This window comes from Anabrus simplex, chromosome 6 (assembly GCF_040414725.1).
Source record: "Anabrus simplex isolate iqAnaSimp1 chromosome 6, ASM4041472v1, whole genome shotgun sequence".
Classification (NCBI taxonomy): domain Eukaryota; kingdom Metazoa; phylum Arthropoda; class Insecta; order Orthoptera; family Tettigoniidae; genus Anabrus; species Anabrus simplex.
In genome coordinates, this window is record NC_090270.1 from 299,821,832 (window position 1) to 299,838,533 (window position 16,702).

The following is a 16,702-nucleotide window of genomic DNA, read 5'->3' on the forward strand; positions in this document are numbered from 1 at the left end:
GCAGTTGAGAGCCTATATGTAAAACCTGACATCTTTTGATAGCACATGCAAGGATGTGGGCTGGAAAAGTCCAGAGGTTGTGTTAGTTAGGAGTATGTGTCATGCAATCATAACCATTTTCCTAGCTTTTGTCAGTTATTATGGGGAATCAGTCCTCTTATCACTGCCTGGTGCGGCTGGGTCCGCTGGCGTCTGGGCTTTGGGCCACAGGTTAGTCCCTTGGTCCAGCAGCCAGCGGTCCCTGTTGCCAAGTCTCCTTTAAGGAGAAGGGGAGTATAGCCAAGCCTTACTTGGGGTAAGGGGCTTCTTCTTCTCGCCTGTTGACGTCCCTTCTTTGCGGTGTTGGTGGCACACACTTGTCTCTGCAACTATATATACACATATACACATACATCGTTATCATATATGTATTTACACGTTTTTCGGTAGAGTGCGGGCCGCTCTTCCGCTCTCATGTCCTGTAAATTTAGTAAATTAAATCATTAAGTATTAGCTGCAGGGTGGTTTTCTGTCCACTCCCTTGTCACTGGCGGGAGGCGGGGGTGGATTGGGTCGTCTCTTATTAAGGCTGTGTTGCCTTCGTCGTTGTACTTCTTTTCTCAGTCCTCCCTCGCTTGATTACCTGTAACATAAGATGGGAGACATAGATAGACATGTACATGTATACAGGTATTTGCAGTGTGGTGTGCGTGCGTAGTATTAAGTGGAGCGTTTTAGTGAGTTGGTGTCAGCTTAGGAGAAGGGGGAGTTTTTGGACTCCCGGCCTCCTTACCCTGTGGCTGAACAGAATGTGCTTCGGCGTGGGGTATTTAGTGTATAGATCGACGTCGTAGCGTCCTATTCCACTGACTAGTGGGTTGATCTTATTACCCCATGATTTCGTGTACATTCGGAGTGTTTGTTTTCGTATGTATTTCCTTATCGAGCTGACTTTCGCAATTGTGCGTAGGTGGCGTATTGGTGTGACATACGGGAGTCTGGCCGCTGCTCGAATACATTTGTTTTGTATTAGTTCCAGCTTATTCAGGTTCGTCATAGCAGTGTAGCCCCAGGCGGGGGCTGCGTACGTTATTATTGGCCTAATTAGTGCCTTGTACATGTTGATTGCTGCTCTCTTGTTAATACTGGATCTTTTATTCAGTATAGGATAGAGCTGTGACAGTCGTGCGTGTGTTTTCCGCTGGATGTCTTTAATGTGATATAGCATGGTTAGTTTTCTATCTAGGACTAGTCCTAGATATTTGACCTTGTCGTGCCATGCTATATCTTGATTAAATAGTTTGAGCGGTTTGATATTGGCTGGCCTATGTGTGCGTCTGTTCTTCCTAGTGAACAGCACAGCTTGGCCTTTGTCAATGTTGACCTTGATACGCCATTTGGTTAGTCAGGGCTCGAGGGTTCGCAGTGCTACTTGTAGTCTCTTTCGGGTGCATGCTAGCTGAGGGTGCTGTACTGTGATAGCAGTGTCATCCGCGTAGAGGTGCGTGGTAGTGAGTTCCGCTGTCGGCATGCCATTCGTAAATAGGATGAACAGAATTGGGCCTATTAGTGACCCCTGGGCTACGCCCGCCCTGATCGGTCGCGTGCTTGACAGTGTGTTGTGAACATCTACTTGGAACTCTCGGCCTTCCAGGTATGACTTAATTAATCTTATGTACCCTGGGTGGAATTCGAGGTCTATTAATTTCGCTAAAAGTCCTTCGTGCCAGACTTTATCGAATACCTTCTGGATATCAAGGAATACCGTGCCTGTGTCCCTCCGCTTGTTTAGTCCGATGGTCGCTTGTTCTATGACCCGGGTAAGCAGTTGCGGGGCGGAGTGGCCGTTCCTAAAACCGAATTGTTCATTTCGAATGATGCCTTTTTCCTTAATATGTGCTATTAGCCTTTTCAGCAGTATTTTCTCGAATACTTTGCTGAGGGCGTCCAGGAGTCTGATGGGCCTGTAATTATTAGGGTTAGAATTGTCCTTGCCTTGTTTTCCGAATACAAGGATTCTCGCCTTTTTCCACTGTTCCGGGTAATACTGCAATTGTAACATTGCATTGTATATTTTAGTGAGTAGTGCGAGGGCTTTCGGAGTTAGCTTTTTGAGTGTTATGTTCTGAATCTCATCTGGGCCGTGTGCCTTCTTCGGGTTAAGGTGATCTATTATCCATTTAATTTCGTGAATATTAGTCTTCTTAACCTCGGGCTTAGGTGAGTTTGCTAGGAATTCCGCTACCTTGGCCTCTGTTTGTCTAATTAAGGCGGTATCTGACGGTTCATCATTGGGCGTAAAGGCCGCTTCCAGTGAGTCAGCTATCACCTCGGCTTTGTCTCGGTTTTCGTATACTGGTCCGTTAGGTCCCTTAATTGTTGAGATCACGTGTGGTTCTTGCGTGAAATATCTCGCTAAGTTCCACACCGGTCTGATATTTGTGTCGAACGTATTCAGTTTGTTATTCCAGATCCGCGACCTGTATTCCATTAGTTCGGTTTCGATTTCAGTTCTGAGTTCGTTTTTACGTATCCTGTCTTCATCGCGGTGGTATCGGGCCCAGTTGCGCTTGTGTTGGTTGCGTCTGCATATTAGATCTTTAATGTGGGCCGGTATTTCGATGTTAGTGTGTTGTTTAGGTTTGTGTACCGGGATGCTCGCTGTTGTGGCTGCCTGAATTGCATTTATGGGTGTTTTTAAGGATTCATCCGTTTGGGCTGGGTTTACTATTTGTATGTCCTCGGTCCCTTGTAGGAGTGAATCGAGTTTTCTTTCGAATTTACCCCATTTGGCTGCTTTATAGTTGAGTCGGCGCTTAGGGTTATTCTCGTATTCCTCTGGGTTCGCTTCCAGTGTAAATATCACTGGTTGATGCCTCGACCCCAGGTCGTTTATGACTTTTATGCTGTGTCTTTGAGGAATATGTCGCAGTAGGGCTATGTCTAGTATGTCATCGACCTGTTCGTTTGGCTCTAGGAACGTGGGTTCACTGGGGGCTGTTACCACATAGTCCTGGGATAGCATGTGGTTGTACAGCTTTGTGCCTTCTGAGTTAGCTCTGAGGCAGCCCCAGCTGGCGTGTTTCGAATTTAGGTCTCCTCCTAGAATCATCTTTCGATTTAACCTTAGTACCGTTTCAATGTCTTGAGTGTTAAGGCTTTTAGGTCTGGCGTATGCCGGACATTGATGAGTGTTCCTCGCACTGGCATGGCAATTCCGCATGCCTCCAGCTCGACCAGTTCTGGTAAGTCTAGTTCCATATGTTTAATGTCCTTCCTTACCAGAACTGCCACCCCTCCGACTCTATTAGCCTTGTCGCTTCTGTGTAATTTGTAGCCTTTTATGGTGAACTTCTTCCCCGGTGGGAGGAAGGTTTCTGTTAGGAGAGCTACGTGTATGGTATTCGCGGCTAGGAAGGCTTCGAGTTCGTATTTTCTTGACCTGACGCCCTGGCAGTTCCATGTTAGAATTCGAAGCTCTTGTGTGTTATTATTATTATTATTATTATTATTATTATTATTATTATTATTATTATTATTATTATTATTATTATTATTATTATTATTATTATCCTCGTTGGGTTGTTCAGCCATCCAGGGTTAGGAACTCAGAGATCGCGTTCGCCAGGTACCCTAGCCATGGGATTGATAGGGTCGTAGCCAGTAGTTTGGCTATCATAACTCCATTGGTTATGATTTCGGTTAGGTTCAGGTTCGGAAAGAGGTTTTTCAGAATTTCGTCTATCTTTCCCCTGAACACCCTTCCTGCCATGTTCCCTTGTGGCTGTTGCACCTGTGTTAGAGTTTCAGGTGTGGGTGGTGGAATGGTAGTGGTTGGTGTGGTGTTGGGGCGGGCGTTGGGGGCGGTGGTGCTGATGCCTGTTTACTAGCGGCAGGTTCTCTGCGGGGGTGGAGCTAGCCTGGGGCAGGCCTTGTGGCAGCTCGGGATGTGCTTGCGTGGGCTTGACCTGCCTTTGGTTCCTTGCATGGGGCTGGGCCTTCTTTTTATTATGGTTGGAGGTTTTGCTTTGGACGGTGGTGGGGGCTGTTTGGGCTGAGGGCCCGGGGTTGTGTTTACTCTCCGTCTGTGTAGGTTTAAAATTCAAGAGAACTCCGCCTGAAGGGCGCTGATTGCCCGAAGGGCCTTGTTTTTGGCCCTTTGTGTCTGAAGGGCCTGCAAGATCTGAAGGGTCCTTTTTGCCTGAGGGGCCTGTTTTCTGCTTGCGTGAAGCGCTTATGCCTGAAGGGCCAGGTTGAGCTTTAGGGTCGCCACGCTTGTCACCCTTTAGCCCTTTGCCTTGATGGGCGGCTTCGAAGTCCCTGCGGCTGGGACAGTCCTTGAAATTAGCCGCGTCTTCCGCCCCCCCTCCCCCCCGCAGTTAGCGCACTTAGAGTACGCGGAGTTGCTACCGTGGGGGCAGTCGCAGGACAAGTGGGAGGCGGCGCATCTGCGGCATCTGGGTTCCAGTCGGCACGCCGCCCCTGGATGGCCATGCCTCTGACACACTCTAGCCATGAGGCACTCGGACTGTGGCAGCAGAACCCTATGTAGGTCCCCAGACTTCCGTGGTGCGGCAGGAGCCTGGACTTGTCAGGGAAAGGAAGAGTGCAGGCGAGTGTAAGCGCTGAAGGGTGGAGCCTTCAGCAACATCGCCAACCACTTTACATTGTACCCAGGCTTTTCCCCCCCACAAAAAGCCAAAGCCCATGGTTCAACAGCCCCGAAGGGCCGTGGCCTACCAAGCGACCGCTGCTCAGCCCAAAGGCTTACAGATTACGAGGTATCGTGCGGTTAGCACGACGGATCCTCTCGGCCGTTATTCTTAGCTTTCTAGTACCGTCAGATAGTCTTCAATTGCAATCTTATAGGCTGAGTGGACCTCGAACCAGCCCTCAGATGCAGCTAAAATTCCCTGTCCTGGCTGGGAATGGACCCCGGGGCCTCTGGGTAAGAGGCAGGTACGCTACCCCTACACCGCCGAGCCGGGTCCCCCCCCCCCACGTCGTATATTAATTGTTGTTAGGGATTAATTCCAAAACATTTTACAAAACAACGAATTCCATTATACTATTTAAACAATTCAGTTCTATAAAGAAGCTAAAATATTCAACATGTAACCATAACGTGACGGCATTATTTGTGGGGTGCTAAAATTGTTAAATGCATTGCCATGCTTTGATATTTGACCAAGGAGAGAGAGATTCGGGAGTGAACTATTTATTTGTTTTCGTGAATTTTGTTTGCATTAGCTGTTTGCCTGTTACTGTGTGGGCCATACCACTATGGTTTTGTACAATGTAGTTTGAAACACCTAAACATGACCAAATTCTTATTTGAGCAGTATACTGTTGTTGCAAATTGGGAAAATGGGCATAGTAGGACGTGGGGAGTGGAAGTGGCGTGGTGAAGGAGCCGTGTAGCTTGGAGGACTCCTTACGTCAGAGTGCATGTCAAGAGGATCAGTGTACCTCGGTATGAGGTCATCGGGTGACGTAAGGGCACCGCCATCTTGAGGTACTGAATTCATCAGCTCGGGATTTCTGCGTGGTGTTGTTTTATTCGTCACACTTGTTTATAAAAGTTTACAGTGTAAAAACCAAACAGTGAATAATTTGAGAACATTGTGGTTCGAAAAAGTATGAAAAATTACTTTCTTCCGTAAAAAGTCGACCGCCAGCGTCTCAAAGTTACGGTGACCCAGCGAAACTGCAGTCCAAGTCGAGCACACATACGTCCAATGTGGTGGAAAAATATATCAAACCTGTACTGTACTGTCAAGAAAATTTATTTCAACAATACCTACCTGTGGTACGTATTCTATGACAAAACTTTTCGCTTTTGTTTGAGTCTGCTTCGAGGGGAGTCGTGACTGTACTTACGGTCATTTAAATCTTAACCCTGCACTGCGTGAATTTATTTACACCCACAAATATTTGACGTGAAAAAATGATTACAACGCATTGACAACAGATATGTTTTGTCCTTAGGTCATAATGGTGAGCAAAAAGGGAATAAAGTCAGGAGTGTGCAAAAACGCTACATCATGCATTGTAGAGTACTATTTTTGTAAAACTTCAATCATCAGTGAATCACCTGGAATTATACACTCATTTTCATTTTATAAAAAACAGAACACCTTGAGTATGTTCTGCAGAAACGATTAGCATTTTCGATCACCTAATTTCAACATGTGTCCTGTTGCTTAGTTGGCACTGGGTCCTCCATGGGCGCTCTTAACTTGTTCCATACGGGATGGCATCGATGCGTATAAGGTGGGATTATTGTCCTGGTATATAGCCGTCCATGCTGTATTCATCTCGTTCCACAGTTCATCATCTTTGGTTGGCATTGTGTCACAGCGCCGCACCCGTCACTTCATCACATCCTACATATTTTCGATTGGCAACAAGTCAGGTGATCGGGCGGGCCAGGGCAAGAGTCTGACATCCTGTGACAAGAACGCACTACTTAATCCTGCGGCTGTTCCACTAGTAGTTTATGGGACGTATCAATGAAAAATCACACTACTTACTGTAAAGCTGCGGCTGATCCACTAGTAGTTTGTGAGAAGTATCAACGAAAAATCACACTACTTAATGCTGCGGCTGTTCCACTAGTAGTTTATGGGACGTATCAATGAAAAATCACACTACTTAATGCTGCGGCTGATCCACTAGTAGTTTGTGAGAAGTATCAACGAAAAATCACACCACTTAATGCTGCGGCTGTTCCACTAGTAGTTTATGGGACGTATCAATGAAAAATCACACTACTGTAAAGCTGCGGCTGTTCCACTAGTAGTTTGTGAGAAGTATCAACAAAAATCACACTACTTAATGCTGCGGCTGTTCCACTAGTAGTTTATGGGACGTATCAATGAAAAATCACACTACTGTAAAGCTGCGGCTGTTCCACTAGTAGTTTGTGAGAAGTATCAACAAAAATCACACTACTTAATGCTGCGGCTGTTCCACTAGTAGTTTATGGGACGTATCAATGAAAAATCACACTACTTACTGTAAAGCTGCGGCTGTTCCACTAGTAGTTTGTGAGAAGCATCAACAAAAAATCACACTACTTAATGCTGCGGCTGTTCCACTAGTAGTTTATGGGACATATCAACAAAAAATCACACCACTTAATGCTGCGGCTGTTTCACTAGTAGTTTATGGGACGTATCAACGAAAAATTACACTACTTAATGCTGCGGCTGTTTCACTAGTAGTTTATGGGACGTATCAACAAAAAATCACACTACTTAATGCTGCGGCTGATCCAATAGTAGTTTGTGAGAAGTATCAACGAAAAATCATACCACTTAATGCTGCGGCTGTTCCACTAGTAGTTTATGGGACGTATCAATGAAAAATCACACTACTTACTGTAAAGCTGCGGCTGTTCCACTAGTAGTTTGTGAGAAGCATCAACAAAAAATCACACTACTTAATGCTGCGGCTGTTCCACTAGTAGTTTATGGGACGAATCAACAAAAAGTCACACCACTTAATGCTGCAGCTGATCCAATAGTAGTTTATGGGACGTATCAACAAAAATCACACCACTTAATGCTGCGGCTGTTCCACTAGTAGTTTATGGGACGTATCAACGAAAAATTACACTACTTACTGTAAAGCTGCGGCTGTTCCACTAGTAGTTTGTGAGAAGCATCAACAAAAAATCACACTACTTACTGTAAAGCTGCGTCTGTTCCACTAGTAGTTTGTGAGAAGCATCAACAAAAATCACACCACTTAATGCTGCGGCTGTTCCACTAGTAGTTTATGGGACGTATCAACGAAAAATTACACTACTTACTGTAAAGCTGCGGCTGTTCCACTAGTAGTTTGTGAGAAGTATCAACGAAAAATCACACCACTTAATGCTGCGGCTGTTCCACTAGTAGTTTATGGGACGTATCAATGAAAAATCACACTACTGTAAAGCTGCGGCTGTTTGCGGCTGTTTCACTAGTAGTTTGTGAGAAGCATCAACATAAAATCACACTACTTAATGCTGCGGCTGTTCCACTAGTAGTTTATGGGACGTATCAATGAAAAATCACACTACTGTAAAGCTGCGGCTGTTCCACTAGCAGTTTGTGAGAAGCATCAACAAAAAATCACACTACTTAATGCTGCGGCTGTTCCACTAGTAGTTTATGGGACGTATCAATGAAAAATCACACTACTGTAAAGCTGCGGCTGTTCCACTAGTAGTTTGTGAGAAGCATCAACAAAAAATCACACTACTTAATGCTGCGGCTGTTCCACTAGTAGTTTGTGAGAAGCATCAACAAAAAATCACACTACTTAATGCTGCGGCTGTTCCACTAGTAGTTTATGGGACGAATCAACAAAAAATCACACCACTTAATGCTGCAGCTGATCCAATAGTAGTTTATGGGACGTATCAACAAAAATCACACCACTTAATGCTGCGGCTGTTCCACTAGTAGTTTATGGGACGTATCAACGAAAAATTACACTACTTACTGTAAAGCTGCGGCTGTTCCACTAGTAGTTTGTGAGAAGCATCAACAAAAAATCACACTACTTACTGTAAAGCTGCGTCTGTTCCACTAGTAGTTTGTGAGAAGCATCAACAAAAATCACACCACTTAATGCTGCGGCTGTTCCACTAGTAGTTTATGGGACGTATCAACGAAAAATTACACTACTTACTGTAAAGCTGCGGCTGTTCCACTAGTAGTTTGTGAGAAGTATCAACGAAAAATCACACCACTTAATGCTGCGGCTGTTCCACTAGTAGTTTATGGGACGTATCAATGAAAAATCACACTACTGTAAAGCTGCGGCTGTTTGCGGCTGTTTCACTAGTAGTTTGTGAGAAGCATCAACAAAAAATCACACTACTTAATGCTGCGGCTGTTCCACTAGTAGTTTATGGGACGTATCAATGAAAAATCACACTACTGTAAAGCTGCGGCTGTTCCACTAGCAGTTTGTGAGAAGCATCAACAAAAAATCACACTACTTAATGCTGCGGCTGTTCCACTAGTAGTTTATGGGACGTATCAATGAAAAATCACACTACTGTAAAGCTGCGGCTGTTCCACTAGTAGTTTGTGAGAAGCATCAACAAAAAATCACACTACTTAATGCTGCGGCTGTTCCACTAGTAGTTTATGGGACGTATCAACGGAAAATCACACTACTTACTGTAAAGCTGAGGCTGTTCCACTAGTAGTTTATGAGAAGTATCAACGAAAAATCACACTACCTAATGCTGCGGCTGTTCCACTAGTAGTTTATGGGACGTATCAACGAAAAAACACACTACTTACTGTAAAGCTGCGGCTGTTCCACTAGTAATTTATGGGACGTATCAATGAAAAATCACACTACTTAATGCTGCGGCTGTTCCACTAGTAGTTTATGGGACGTATCAAAGAAAAATCACACTACTTACTGTAAAGCTGCGGCTGTTCCACTAGTAGTTTGTGAGAAGTATCAACAAAAAATCACACTACTTAATGCTGCGGCTGTTCCACTAGTAGTTTATGGGACGTATCAATGAAAAATCGCACTACTGTAAAGCTGCGGCTGTTCCACTAGTAGTTTGTGAGAAGCATCAACAAAAAATCACACTACTTAATGCTGCGGCTGTTCCATTAGTAGTTTATGGGACGTATCAACGAAAAATCACACTACTTAATGCTGCGGCTGTTCCACTAGTAGTTTATGGGACTATCAACGGAAAATCACACTACTTATTGTAAAGCTGCGGCTGTTCCACTAGTAGTTTATGAGAAGTATCAACGAAAAATCACACTACCTAATGCTGCGGCTGTTCCACTAGTAGTTTATGGGACGTATCAACGAAAAATCACACTACCTAATGCTGCGGCTGTTCCACTTATACAAGCAATCCGTGCGTAGTGTTCACTGATAAAACAATACGCACTCGCCTCCTAGCGTCCCAAATAATACACATCATATATTAGTTAGTATGGTTGTAATAAAACCTTGTAAAAAAGTACAAACGTGAAGAAACACACTTTAATACACATTCCTCTTTCATTTTACACTGCACACCCTACTTTCCTGTCCATAATTTGCTTTGCAGTACACTACAACAGTCTTCCCCAAGCTGTGTGTGTGTGTTAAAACTAGCTTAAATGCGCGAAATAATCTCTCTACATCTATGGATGTGACAGGACAGTACTTGAATTCGGGAGCGAGTGTAGGTATTAAAGCATTCTGATGGATCCAAACTATCAGTACCAGCCAAATATTTGTTTATAGCCTTCATTATATCATAGCTCGAATTTCGTTTGAAGACACCATGATATTTCGTTTAAGGACATATCCGAGCTTTCCTGGGATACCTTCCAGTTCACGCTTCACTTTCTCCGAGATGTCTAGCGAATCATCAAGACGGGACCCAGGTGTTCCCGATATCTTGATTGATTCTGGTATGATTTGGAAGTGTGTCTTTGAACGGTTTCACTGCTGAAAGAGTTCTCGGCATTAATCACTTTACATTTTCTGGAAGACTGCTTGTAAAACATGTTAAATATGCATAATAGAAGTCGAAGACATGCACACTAAATCCGACATGTGAAATGTATGCACTAATCTGAAATATATGCAATTATGCACTATTAAACTTAATGAACGTCCAATTTCACCTTCAAACGCACTTACTTGTCGGTTTTGGACGTGTACATATCAGCAAGAAAAAAATCCATTTGCATACACATCCGATGTCCAGTTACGACTTCCCTTAATTAAGAAGCTTAGTATTGTATTCGATAGCAACACTGTAAATTGTGATTTTATTCCTTTACAGATGGCGGGTGGAGAAACAAGACCAGCACCTCCAGCATGGGTGAATGAGGACTTCATCCAGAATGCTTTGCGGGAAGGTGATGGGGACCCTACTCTCAAAGTGTTTTCGTGTGAGGTCCGGTGGGCAAACACCGTAGGGGACAACTATGGTAGCGATATGTATCGTGCTGTGGCTACTCTCGAAAGTGGAGAGCGGCGCTCGATGATCGTCAAGTGTCATCCCCATGGCAACATTACAGAAGCTGTGATGAAGAAGTGGCAAGCTTTCGAAAAGGAAATTAACATGTTTACTCACACTTTACCAGCGATGCACAGTCTGCTAGAAGAGGTCGCCCCAGGTAAATTCAAACCCTTCTCGTCAAGATGCCTCCATATTGGTGAGTCTCCGGTGCCGTTTCTAGTCCTGGAAGATTTGAAAGAAGCTGGTTTTATAACTCTTCAGAAACAGAAAAGGCTTGATGTCAAACACAGTTTGTGCGCAGTTACTACTCTCGCGCGCTTCCATGCTACGTCATTGGTTCTGTATGATCAGGATCCAACCAGTTTAGAATACTATGATGAGGGTCTTTACCGCCCATCGATGCGAGAGGATATTGGGGGAATAATAGAGGGTTCAGTTAGGTCTCTTCAGGCTGAAGTAGCGAAGTGGCCAGGTTATGAAGAGTATGCTCAGAAATTGAAAAATCTCGAGAACACGTGTTTTGACCGGCTTGTGGAAGTGTGCCGGCGTAAAGATGGTGGATTCAATACTCTTATTCACGGAGATCCCTGGACGACTAACATGATGTTCAAGTATTCAGATAGTGAACTGATCGACTTCAGATTGGTAGACTTTCAAACAGCCCATTACTCGTCTCCGGCACTCGACCTGCAGTACTTCTTCCATACCTGTGTGTCTGACGAGGTGTACACAGATCACTTACAGGACCTCATACGGGAATACCACAGCACTTTCATTCGAGCTTTGGATGCACTCGGATGCACTAAATACCACATAACACTCAACGAAATTAAAAGAGAAATGGACAATCATATGTATTTTGCATTCTTTGCTGCCTCTACAGTCTTACCTGTCATTTTATCAGAACCCGAAGAAGGGTACAACGTTGAAGAATCCCTAAAGAACAAGGAAATGCATACTGGTGGTAAGATTTACTCAGGAGAGACCTATTGTAAAGCTATCAAAATATTTCTCCCCTTGTTTGTAAGCAAAGGAATACTGTAATCCAGAGATCAGAAATTCAGAACCAGTTTTATCAACTTACTTTAATTTCTGCAGGCTTTTTCCACTTTTGAGCAGTTGCCTGTTCTCAGATGAAACATATTCCTTTCCTGCCAGTCTTCTTCGAATTGACCTTTCCTTTCCATGGCTTTAGCAATCGTTCCCCTCCCTTGGTCTCCCACGACATAATAATGGGATAATCGAATACTTTTAATTCGAATAACCTCCGTCTGATTATTTAAATATTAGAAAAAATAATCGAATGAATTAATGGAATGAGTTTCAAATATCGTTCAGTTGTGTAGTACAGAATAACAGGATACGTCGTGAATGTCGTTTCCAGTTCAACTGTGTCGGATGGATAATCGATTGAAATAAGCGAATGGCTGAATTCTTACGGAAAATAGGAAAACGCCTTTAAAAAAAATGAATCTCCATATGTTGAAAGTAAATGAGTGAATTAAGTATCGTAATCTTTATTATATGTAAAATAAAGTTCCTTAAGTAAATGCCGCCTTCTGACAACATAGTGGAACAAATCCCCAGTACTACCAATTTCTTTTCACTTGCAGTAGACGATATAAAACCCCAAACCCCATGGCACTACAGCCCTTGAAGGGCCTTGGCCTACCAAGCGACCGCTGCTCAGCGCGAAGGCCTGCAGATTACGAGGTGTCGTGTGGTCAGCACGACGAATCCTCTCAGCCGTTATTCTTGGCTTTCAAGACCGGGATAGCTATCTCACCGTCAGATAGCTTCTCAATTCTAATCACGTAGGCTGAGTGGACCTCGAAACAGCCCTCAGGTCCAGGTAAAAATTCCTGACCTGGCCGGGAATCGAACCCGCGGCCTCCGGGTAAGAGGCAGGCACGCTACCCCTACACCACGGGGCCGGCTGTAGCAGACAATATACCTAATTTAATTGCATGTCAATGAGAAAAAAATAATATAAGCTTATTTTTTATATTTTCCAGTTGGCTTTGCATTTGCCAGGTGTGAAAAAGGGAACCACTGAAAACCATTTTCAAGGCTGCCGACAGTGGGGTTCGAACCCACTATCTCCCGGATGCGAGCTCACAGCCACGCGCCTCTAACCGCACGGCCAACTAACCCGTTTCGATGGGACAGGAGAGAGCTGGGAGTGGGAAGGAAGCGTCCGTGGCCTTAAGATACAGCCCCAGCATTTGCCTGGTATGAAAATGGGAAACCACGGAAAACCATCTTCAGGGCTGCCGACAGTGGGGTACGAACCACTATCTCCCGAATACTGTATACTAGCCGCACTTAAGCGACTGCAGCTATCGAGCTCGATATCATTATCATCATTATTATACAGATCTTCCTCTTTCAAGCATCGGTGACTCAAGTGGCAGCGCATCGGTCTCTCTCCGCTGGTTTCCGTGGTTCAAATCCCGGTCACTCCATGTGAGATTTGTGCTGGAAAAAGCGGAGGCGGGACAGGCTTTTCAGGGGGGTACTCCAGTTTTCCCTGTCATCTTTCATTCCAACAACACGCTCCAGTATCACTTCATTTCATCTGCGAGTCATTAATCATTGCCCCAGAGGAGTGCGACAGGCTTCGTCTGCCGGCACAATTCCTCTCCACGCCGCTAGATGGGGGGGGGGGGGAGAGTCCATTCATTCCATTCCTGACCCGGTCAAATGACTGGAAACAGGCTGCAGATTTTAATTTTTCTGCCTCGTTCATTTACCAACAATTATTTTTTCCTGTAGATAGAGACTGTACAGTAATGAAAACCTACAACCTGTTTTCCGTCAGTGACCGGGTCAGCGACGGAATGAATGTAGCCCCCAACTTGCAGCGAGGATAGGAATTGTGGCGGCAGACGAAGCCTGTCGCACTCCCCTGGGGCAATGATTAATGATTGACAGGTGAGATCAAATAATAGTGGAGAGTGTTGCTGTAATGAACGATGACAGGGAAAACCGGATTACCCGGAGAAAAACCTGTCCCGCCTCCACTTTGTCCAGTACAAATCTTACATGGAGTGACCGGGATTTGAACCACGGAACCCAGCGATGAGAGGCCGACGTGCTGCCGTCTGAGCCACGAAGCACGGTAGAACGATATCCACTGTAATCCCTACCTGTTGTAACAGGTGACTAAACGGGGCTCCAGGGGCTCAAATTAAGAAGGCACTATGTGTCCGCCTCTCTGGTGTAGTGGTTAGCGTGATATGCTGTCACTCCCGGAGATCCGGGTACGATTCCCGGCTCTGCCACGAAATTTGAAAAGTTGTACGAGGGCCGGCACACGGTCCACTCAGCCTCGCGAGGTCAACTGAGTAGAGATGGGTTCGATTCTCACCTCAGCCATCCTCGAAGTGGTTTTTCGTGGTTTCCGACTTCTCCTCCAGGCAAATGCCGGGATGGTACCTAAATTAAGGCCCTATTCTTGCTCTTCCAATCTTTCCATCCCTACACAAGGCCAGTGTTCAGCATAGCAGGTGAGGTCTCCTAGGCGAGGTACTGGTCCTCCTTCCCAGCTGTATCCCCCGACGCAAAAACTCACGTTCTAAGACACTACACTTGAGGCGGAAGAAGTGGGTTCCCTCGCTGAGTCGGAGGGAAAAACCGACCCTGGAGTGTAAGAAAGAAGAAACTAGGCGAGTAACGACTGCCTTCTTAATATACAGGACGTACTGTAGAAAGCGCGCTAAGTCCATCAGCTGATCGATTGAGGCAAGCTAAGCGAAGTTACAAATTGTACTTGTGAATGAAATTGGATAATTAAATGAATCCAATTAATTAATTGGACGATTGTGACTGTTGAAATATAAATTTATATTTAAGTATCTTGCATGTTTGTTCTTTAAATTTATCACATCAGGATTTATCTAAACAGATGTTATTAAGATAATGCGAACTCATAGTTTTGGTTAGGTATGGTATCTTCACGTGGTTAGTAATATAAATTCAAGGGACGTAATACTTTTCGTGAAATTAATTAATATAATTGTTATCGTATATCACGTTTTTGTGGAAATATCATGTATTGCAAATTTAAATAGAGTGTGTGAAAATTCGCAGTTGTCATATTGCTAAGAACTTGTGGGTACCGAGGTGGAAATATAACTATACATGTAAATATACATTCATATTTTCATTTTCGTATGAGGGCAAGTTACCTTTATGAAAAACGAAAATCCCAACCGAAAAAAATACCTGTTACGAAGAATAAAGGAGTATGTTTCACTCAGTTTCCAGAGCTGATGATGAGTTCTGATTTTGACTTTCTTGTTACAGATTTACAGTAGAACGTTTTATTGTTGATGCAGAACAAGCATAAAAGTGGACAGTAACCAACTGAACCTACTTGTCTTGGGTTAGTAATGTTGAGTACGCGCTGCCTTTTCTCCCCAAAATTAATGCGAGTAAAAAGAATTCCTCGGCAATTTCCGTTAATGTGGGAAGTAACTAAGAGATCTTACTGGTCGGAGCATAAATATTTGGGAAAACATAGGCTATTCCTAAACAATACAAAAGTTTGTGTGGAAGAAAGGGTCTCAAGAAAGTCTTCCAACGATAGTGCCAGAAGTGTCAAGAAAAACACAAGAAAGCTACTGTATTTATGGCCATCTAGAGGTATGGAGGTGAAGTCTGTCATTATTATTATTATTATTATTATTATTATTATTATTATTATTATTATTATTATTATTATTATTATTATTATTATTATTATTATTATTTGTTCTCTCCACATTTGTATTAATGTATAATTATTCGTTGGGTACATTCACGAGTAAAACACTCAAGCTTTGACCGCGTTAATCGCACTTCAAACCTACTTTTCCTAAAATTACATACACAGACATGACTTGAGTTATGACGCGATTACAAGCATTGGTGATCTCACCTGTAATATTAATACAACATTTGTAAATATTTCATAATTATAAGGTACAGACGTATCGCGTCCTTGCATTGCACGACTCGGACGAAGGAAACAGTTCATCGCTTTGTGTGACGCCATCTGAGCTACAGTACGGCCTGTATATCACGAAGGCAGTGGAGTATGGCTCCATGGCTAAATGGTTAGCGTGCTGGCCTTTGGTCACAGGACTCCCGGGTTCAATTCTCGGCAGGGTCGGGAATTTTAACCAACATTGGTTCATTTCGCTGACACGGGACCTGGGTGTATGTATCGTCTTCACCATCATTTCATCCTCATCATGACGCGCAGGTCGCCTACGGGAGTCAAATCAAAAGACCTGCACCAGGCGAGCTGAACATGTCCTCGGACACTCCCAGCACTAAAAGCCATACGCCATTTCATTTCACTGACAGGCAATCGGCCACCGCGGCGACTAGCCTAATTGCATGAGTGTTGATTGATTGATTGATTGATTGATTGATTGATTGATTGATTGATTGATTGATTGATTGATTGATTGATCAAGTGAGTGTGCGAGTTTGCGAGCGAGCATGGGTTGGCTTCTATTGTCACCTCACGTGAACTCACGCTGAGCGTAGAGGCGTGCATTATTCAAACTCGAGACGAGGCAAGATGCGCCTTACTACATATGCAACCGCCATTACCCATGAGTGAAATGTGTAATCTAAAATGCTTCAGTTTGCTCCAATTCTTTCAACAGGTAGGTATACATCGTTATCAGACCCCGCATTCAATAACATATGACCACTGCTTGTGTTTACCGATATTTA

The 16,702-nt window shown here is 44.0% G+C and overlaps 1 protein-coding gene across 2 annotated transcripts in view; it reads left to right on the forward strand.

Annotated features, from left to right (window-relative positions):
* Positions 1 to 12,055, forward strand: part of LOC136876484 (uncharacterized) — a 107,152-nt gene extending 95,097 nt beyond the window's left edge. For both annotated transcript variants that reach the window (XM_067150482.2, XM_067150481.2), the window contains exon 2: positions 10,793 to 12,055. In XM_067150482.2, the coding sequence (XP_067006583.2) occupies positions 10,793 to 12,016 (1,224 nt within the window). In that variant the 3' untranslated portion in view covers positions 12,017 to 12,055. The remainder of the gene's footprint in view (positions 1 to 10,792) is intronic.
* The last annotated feature ends 4,647 nt before the right edge of the window (positions 12,056 to 16,702 follow it).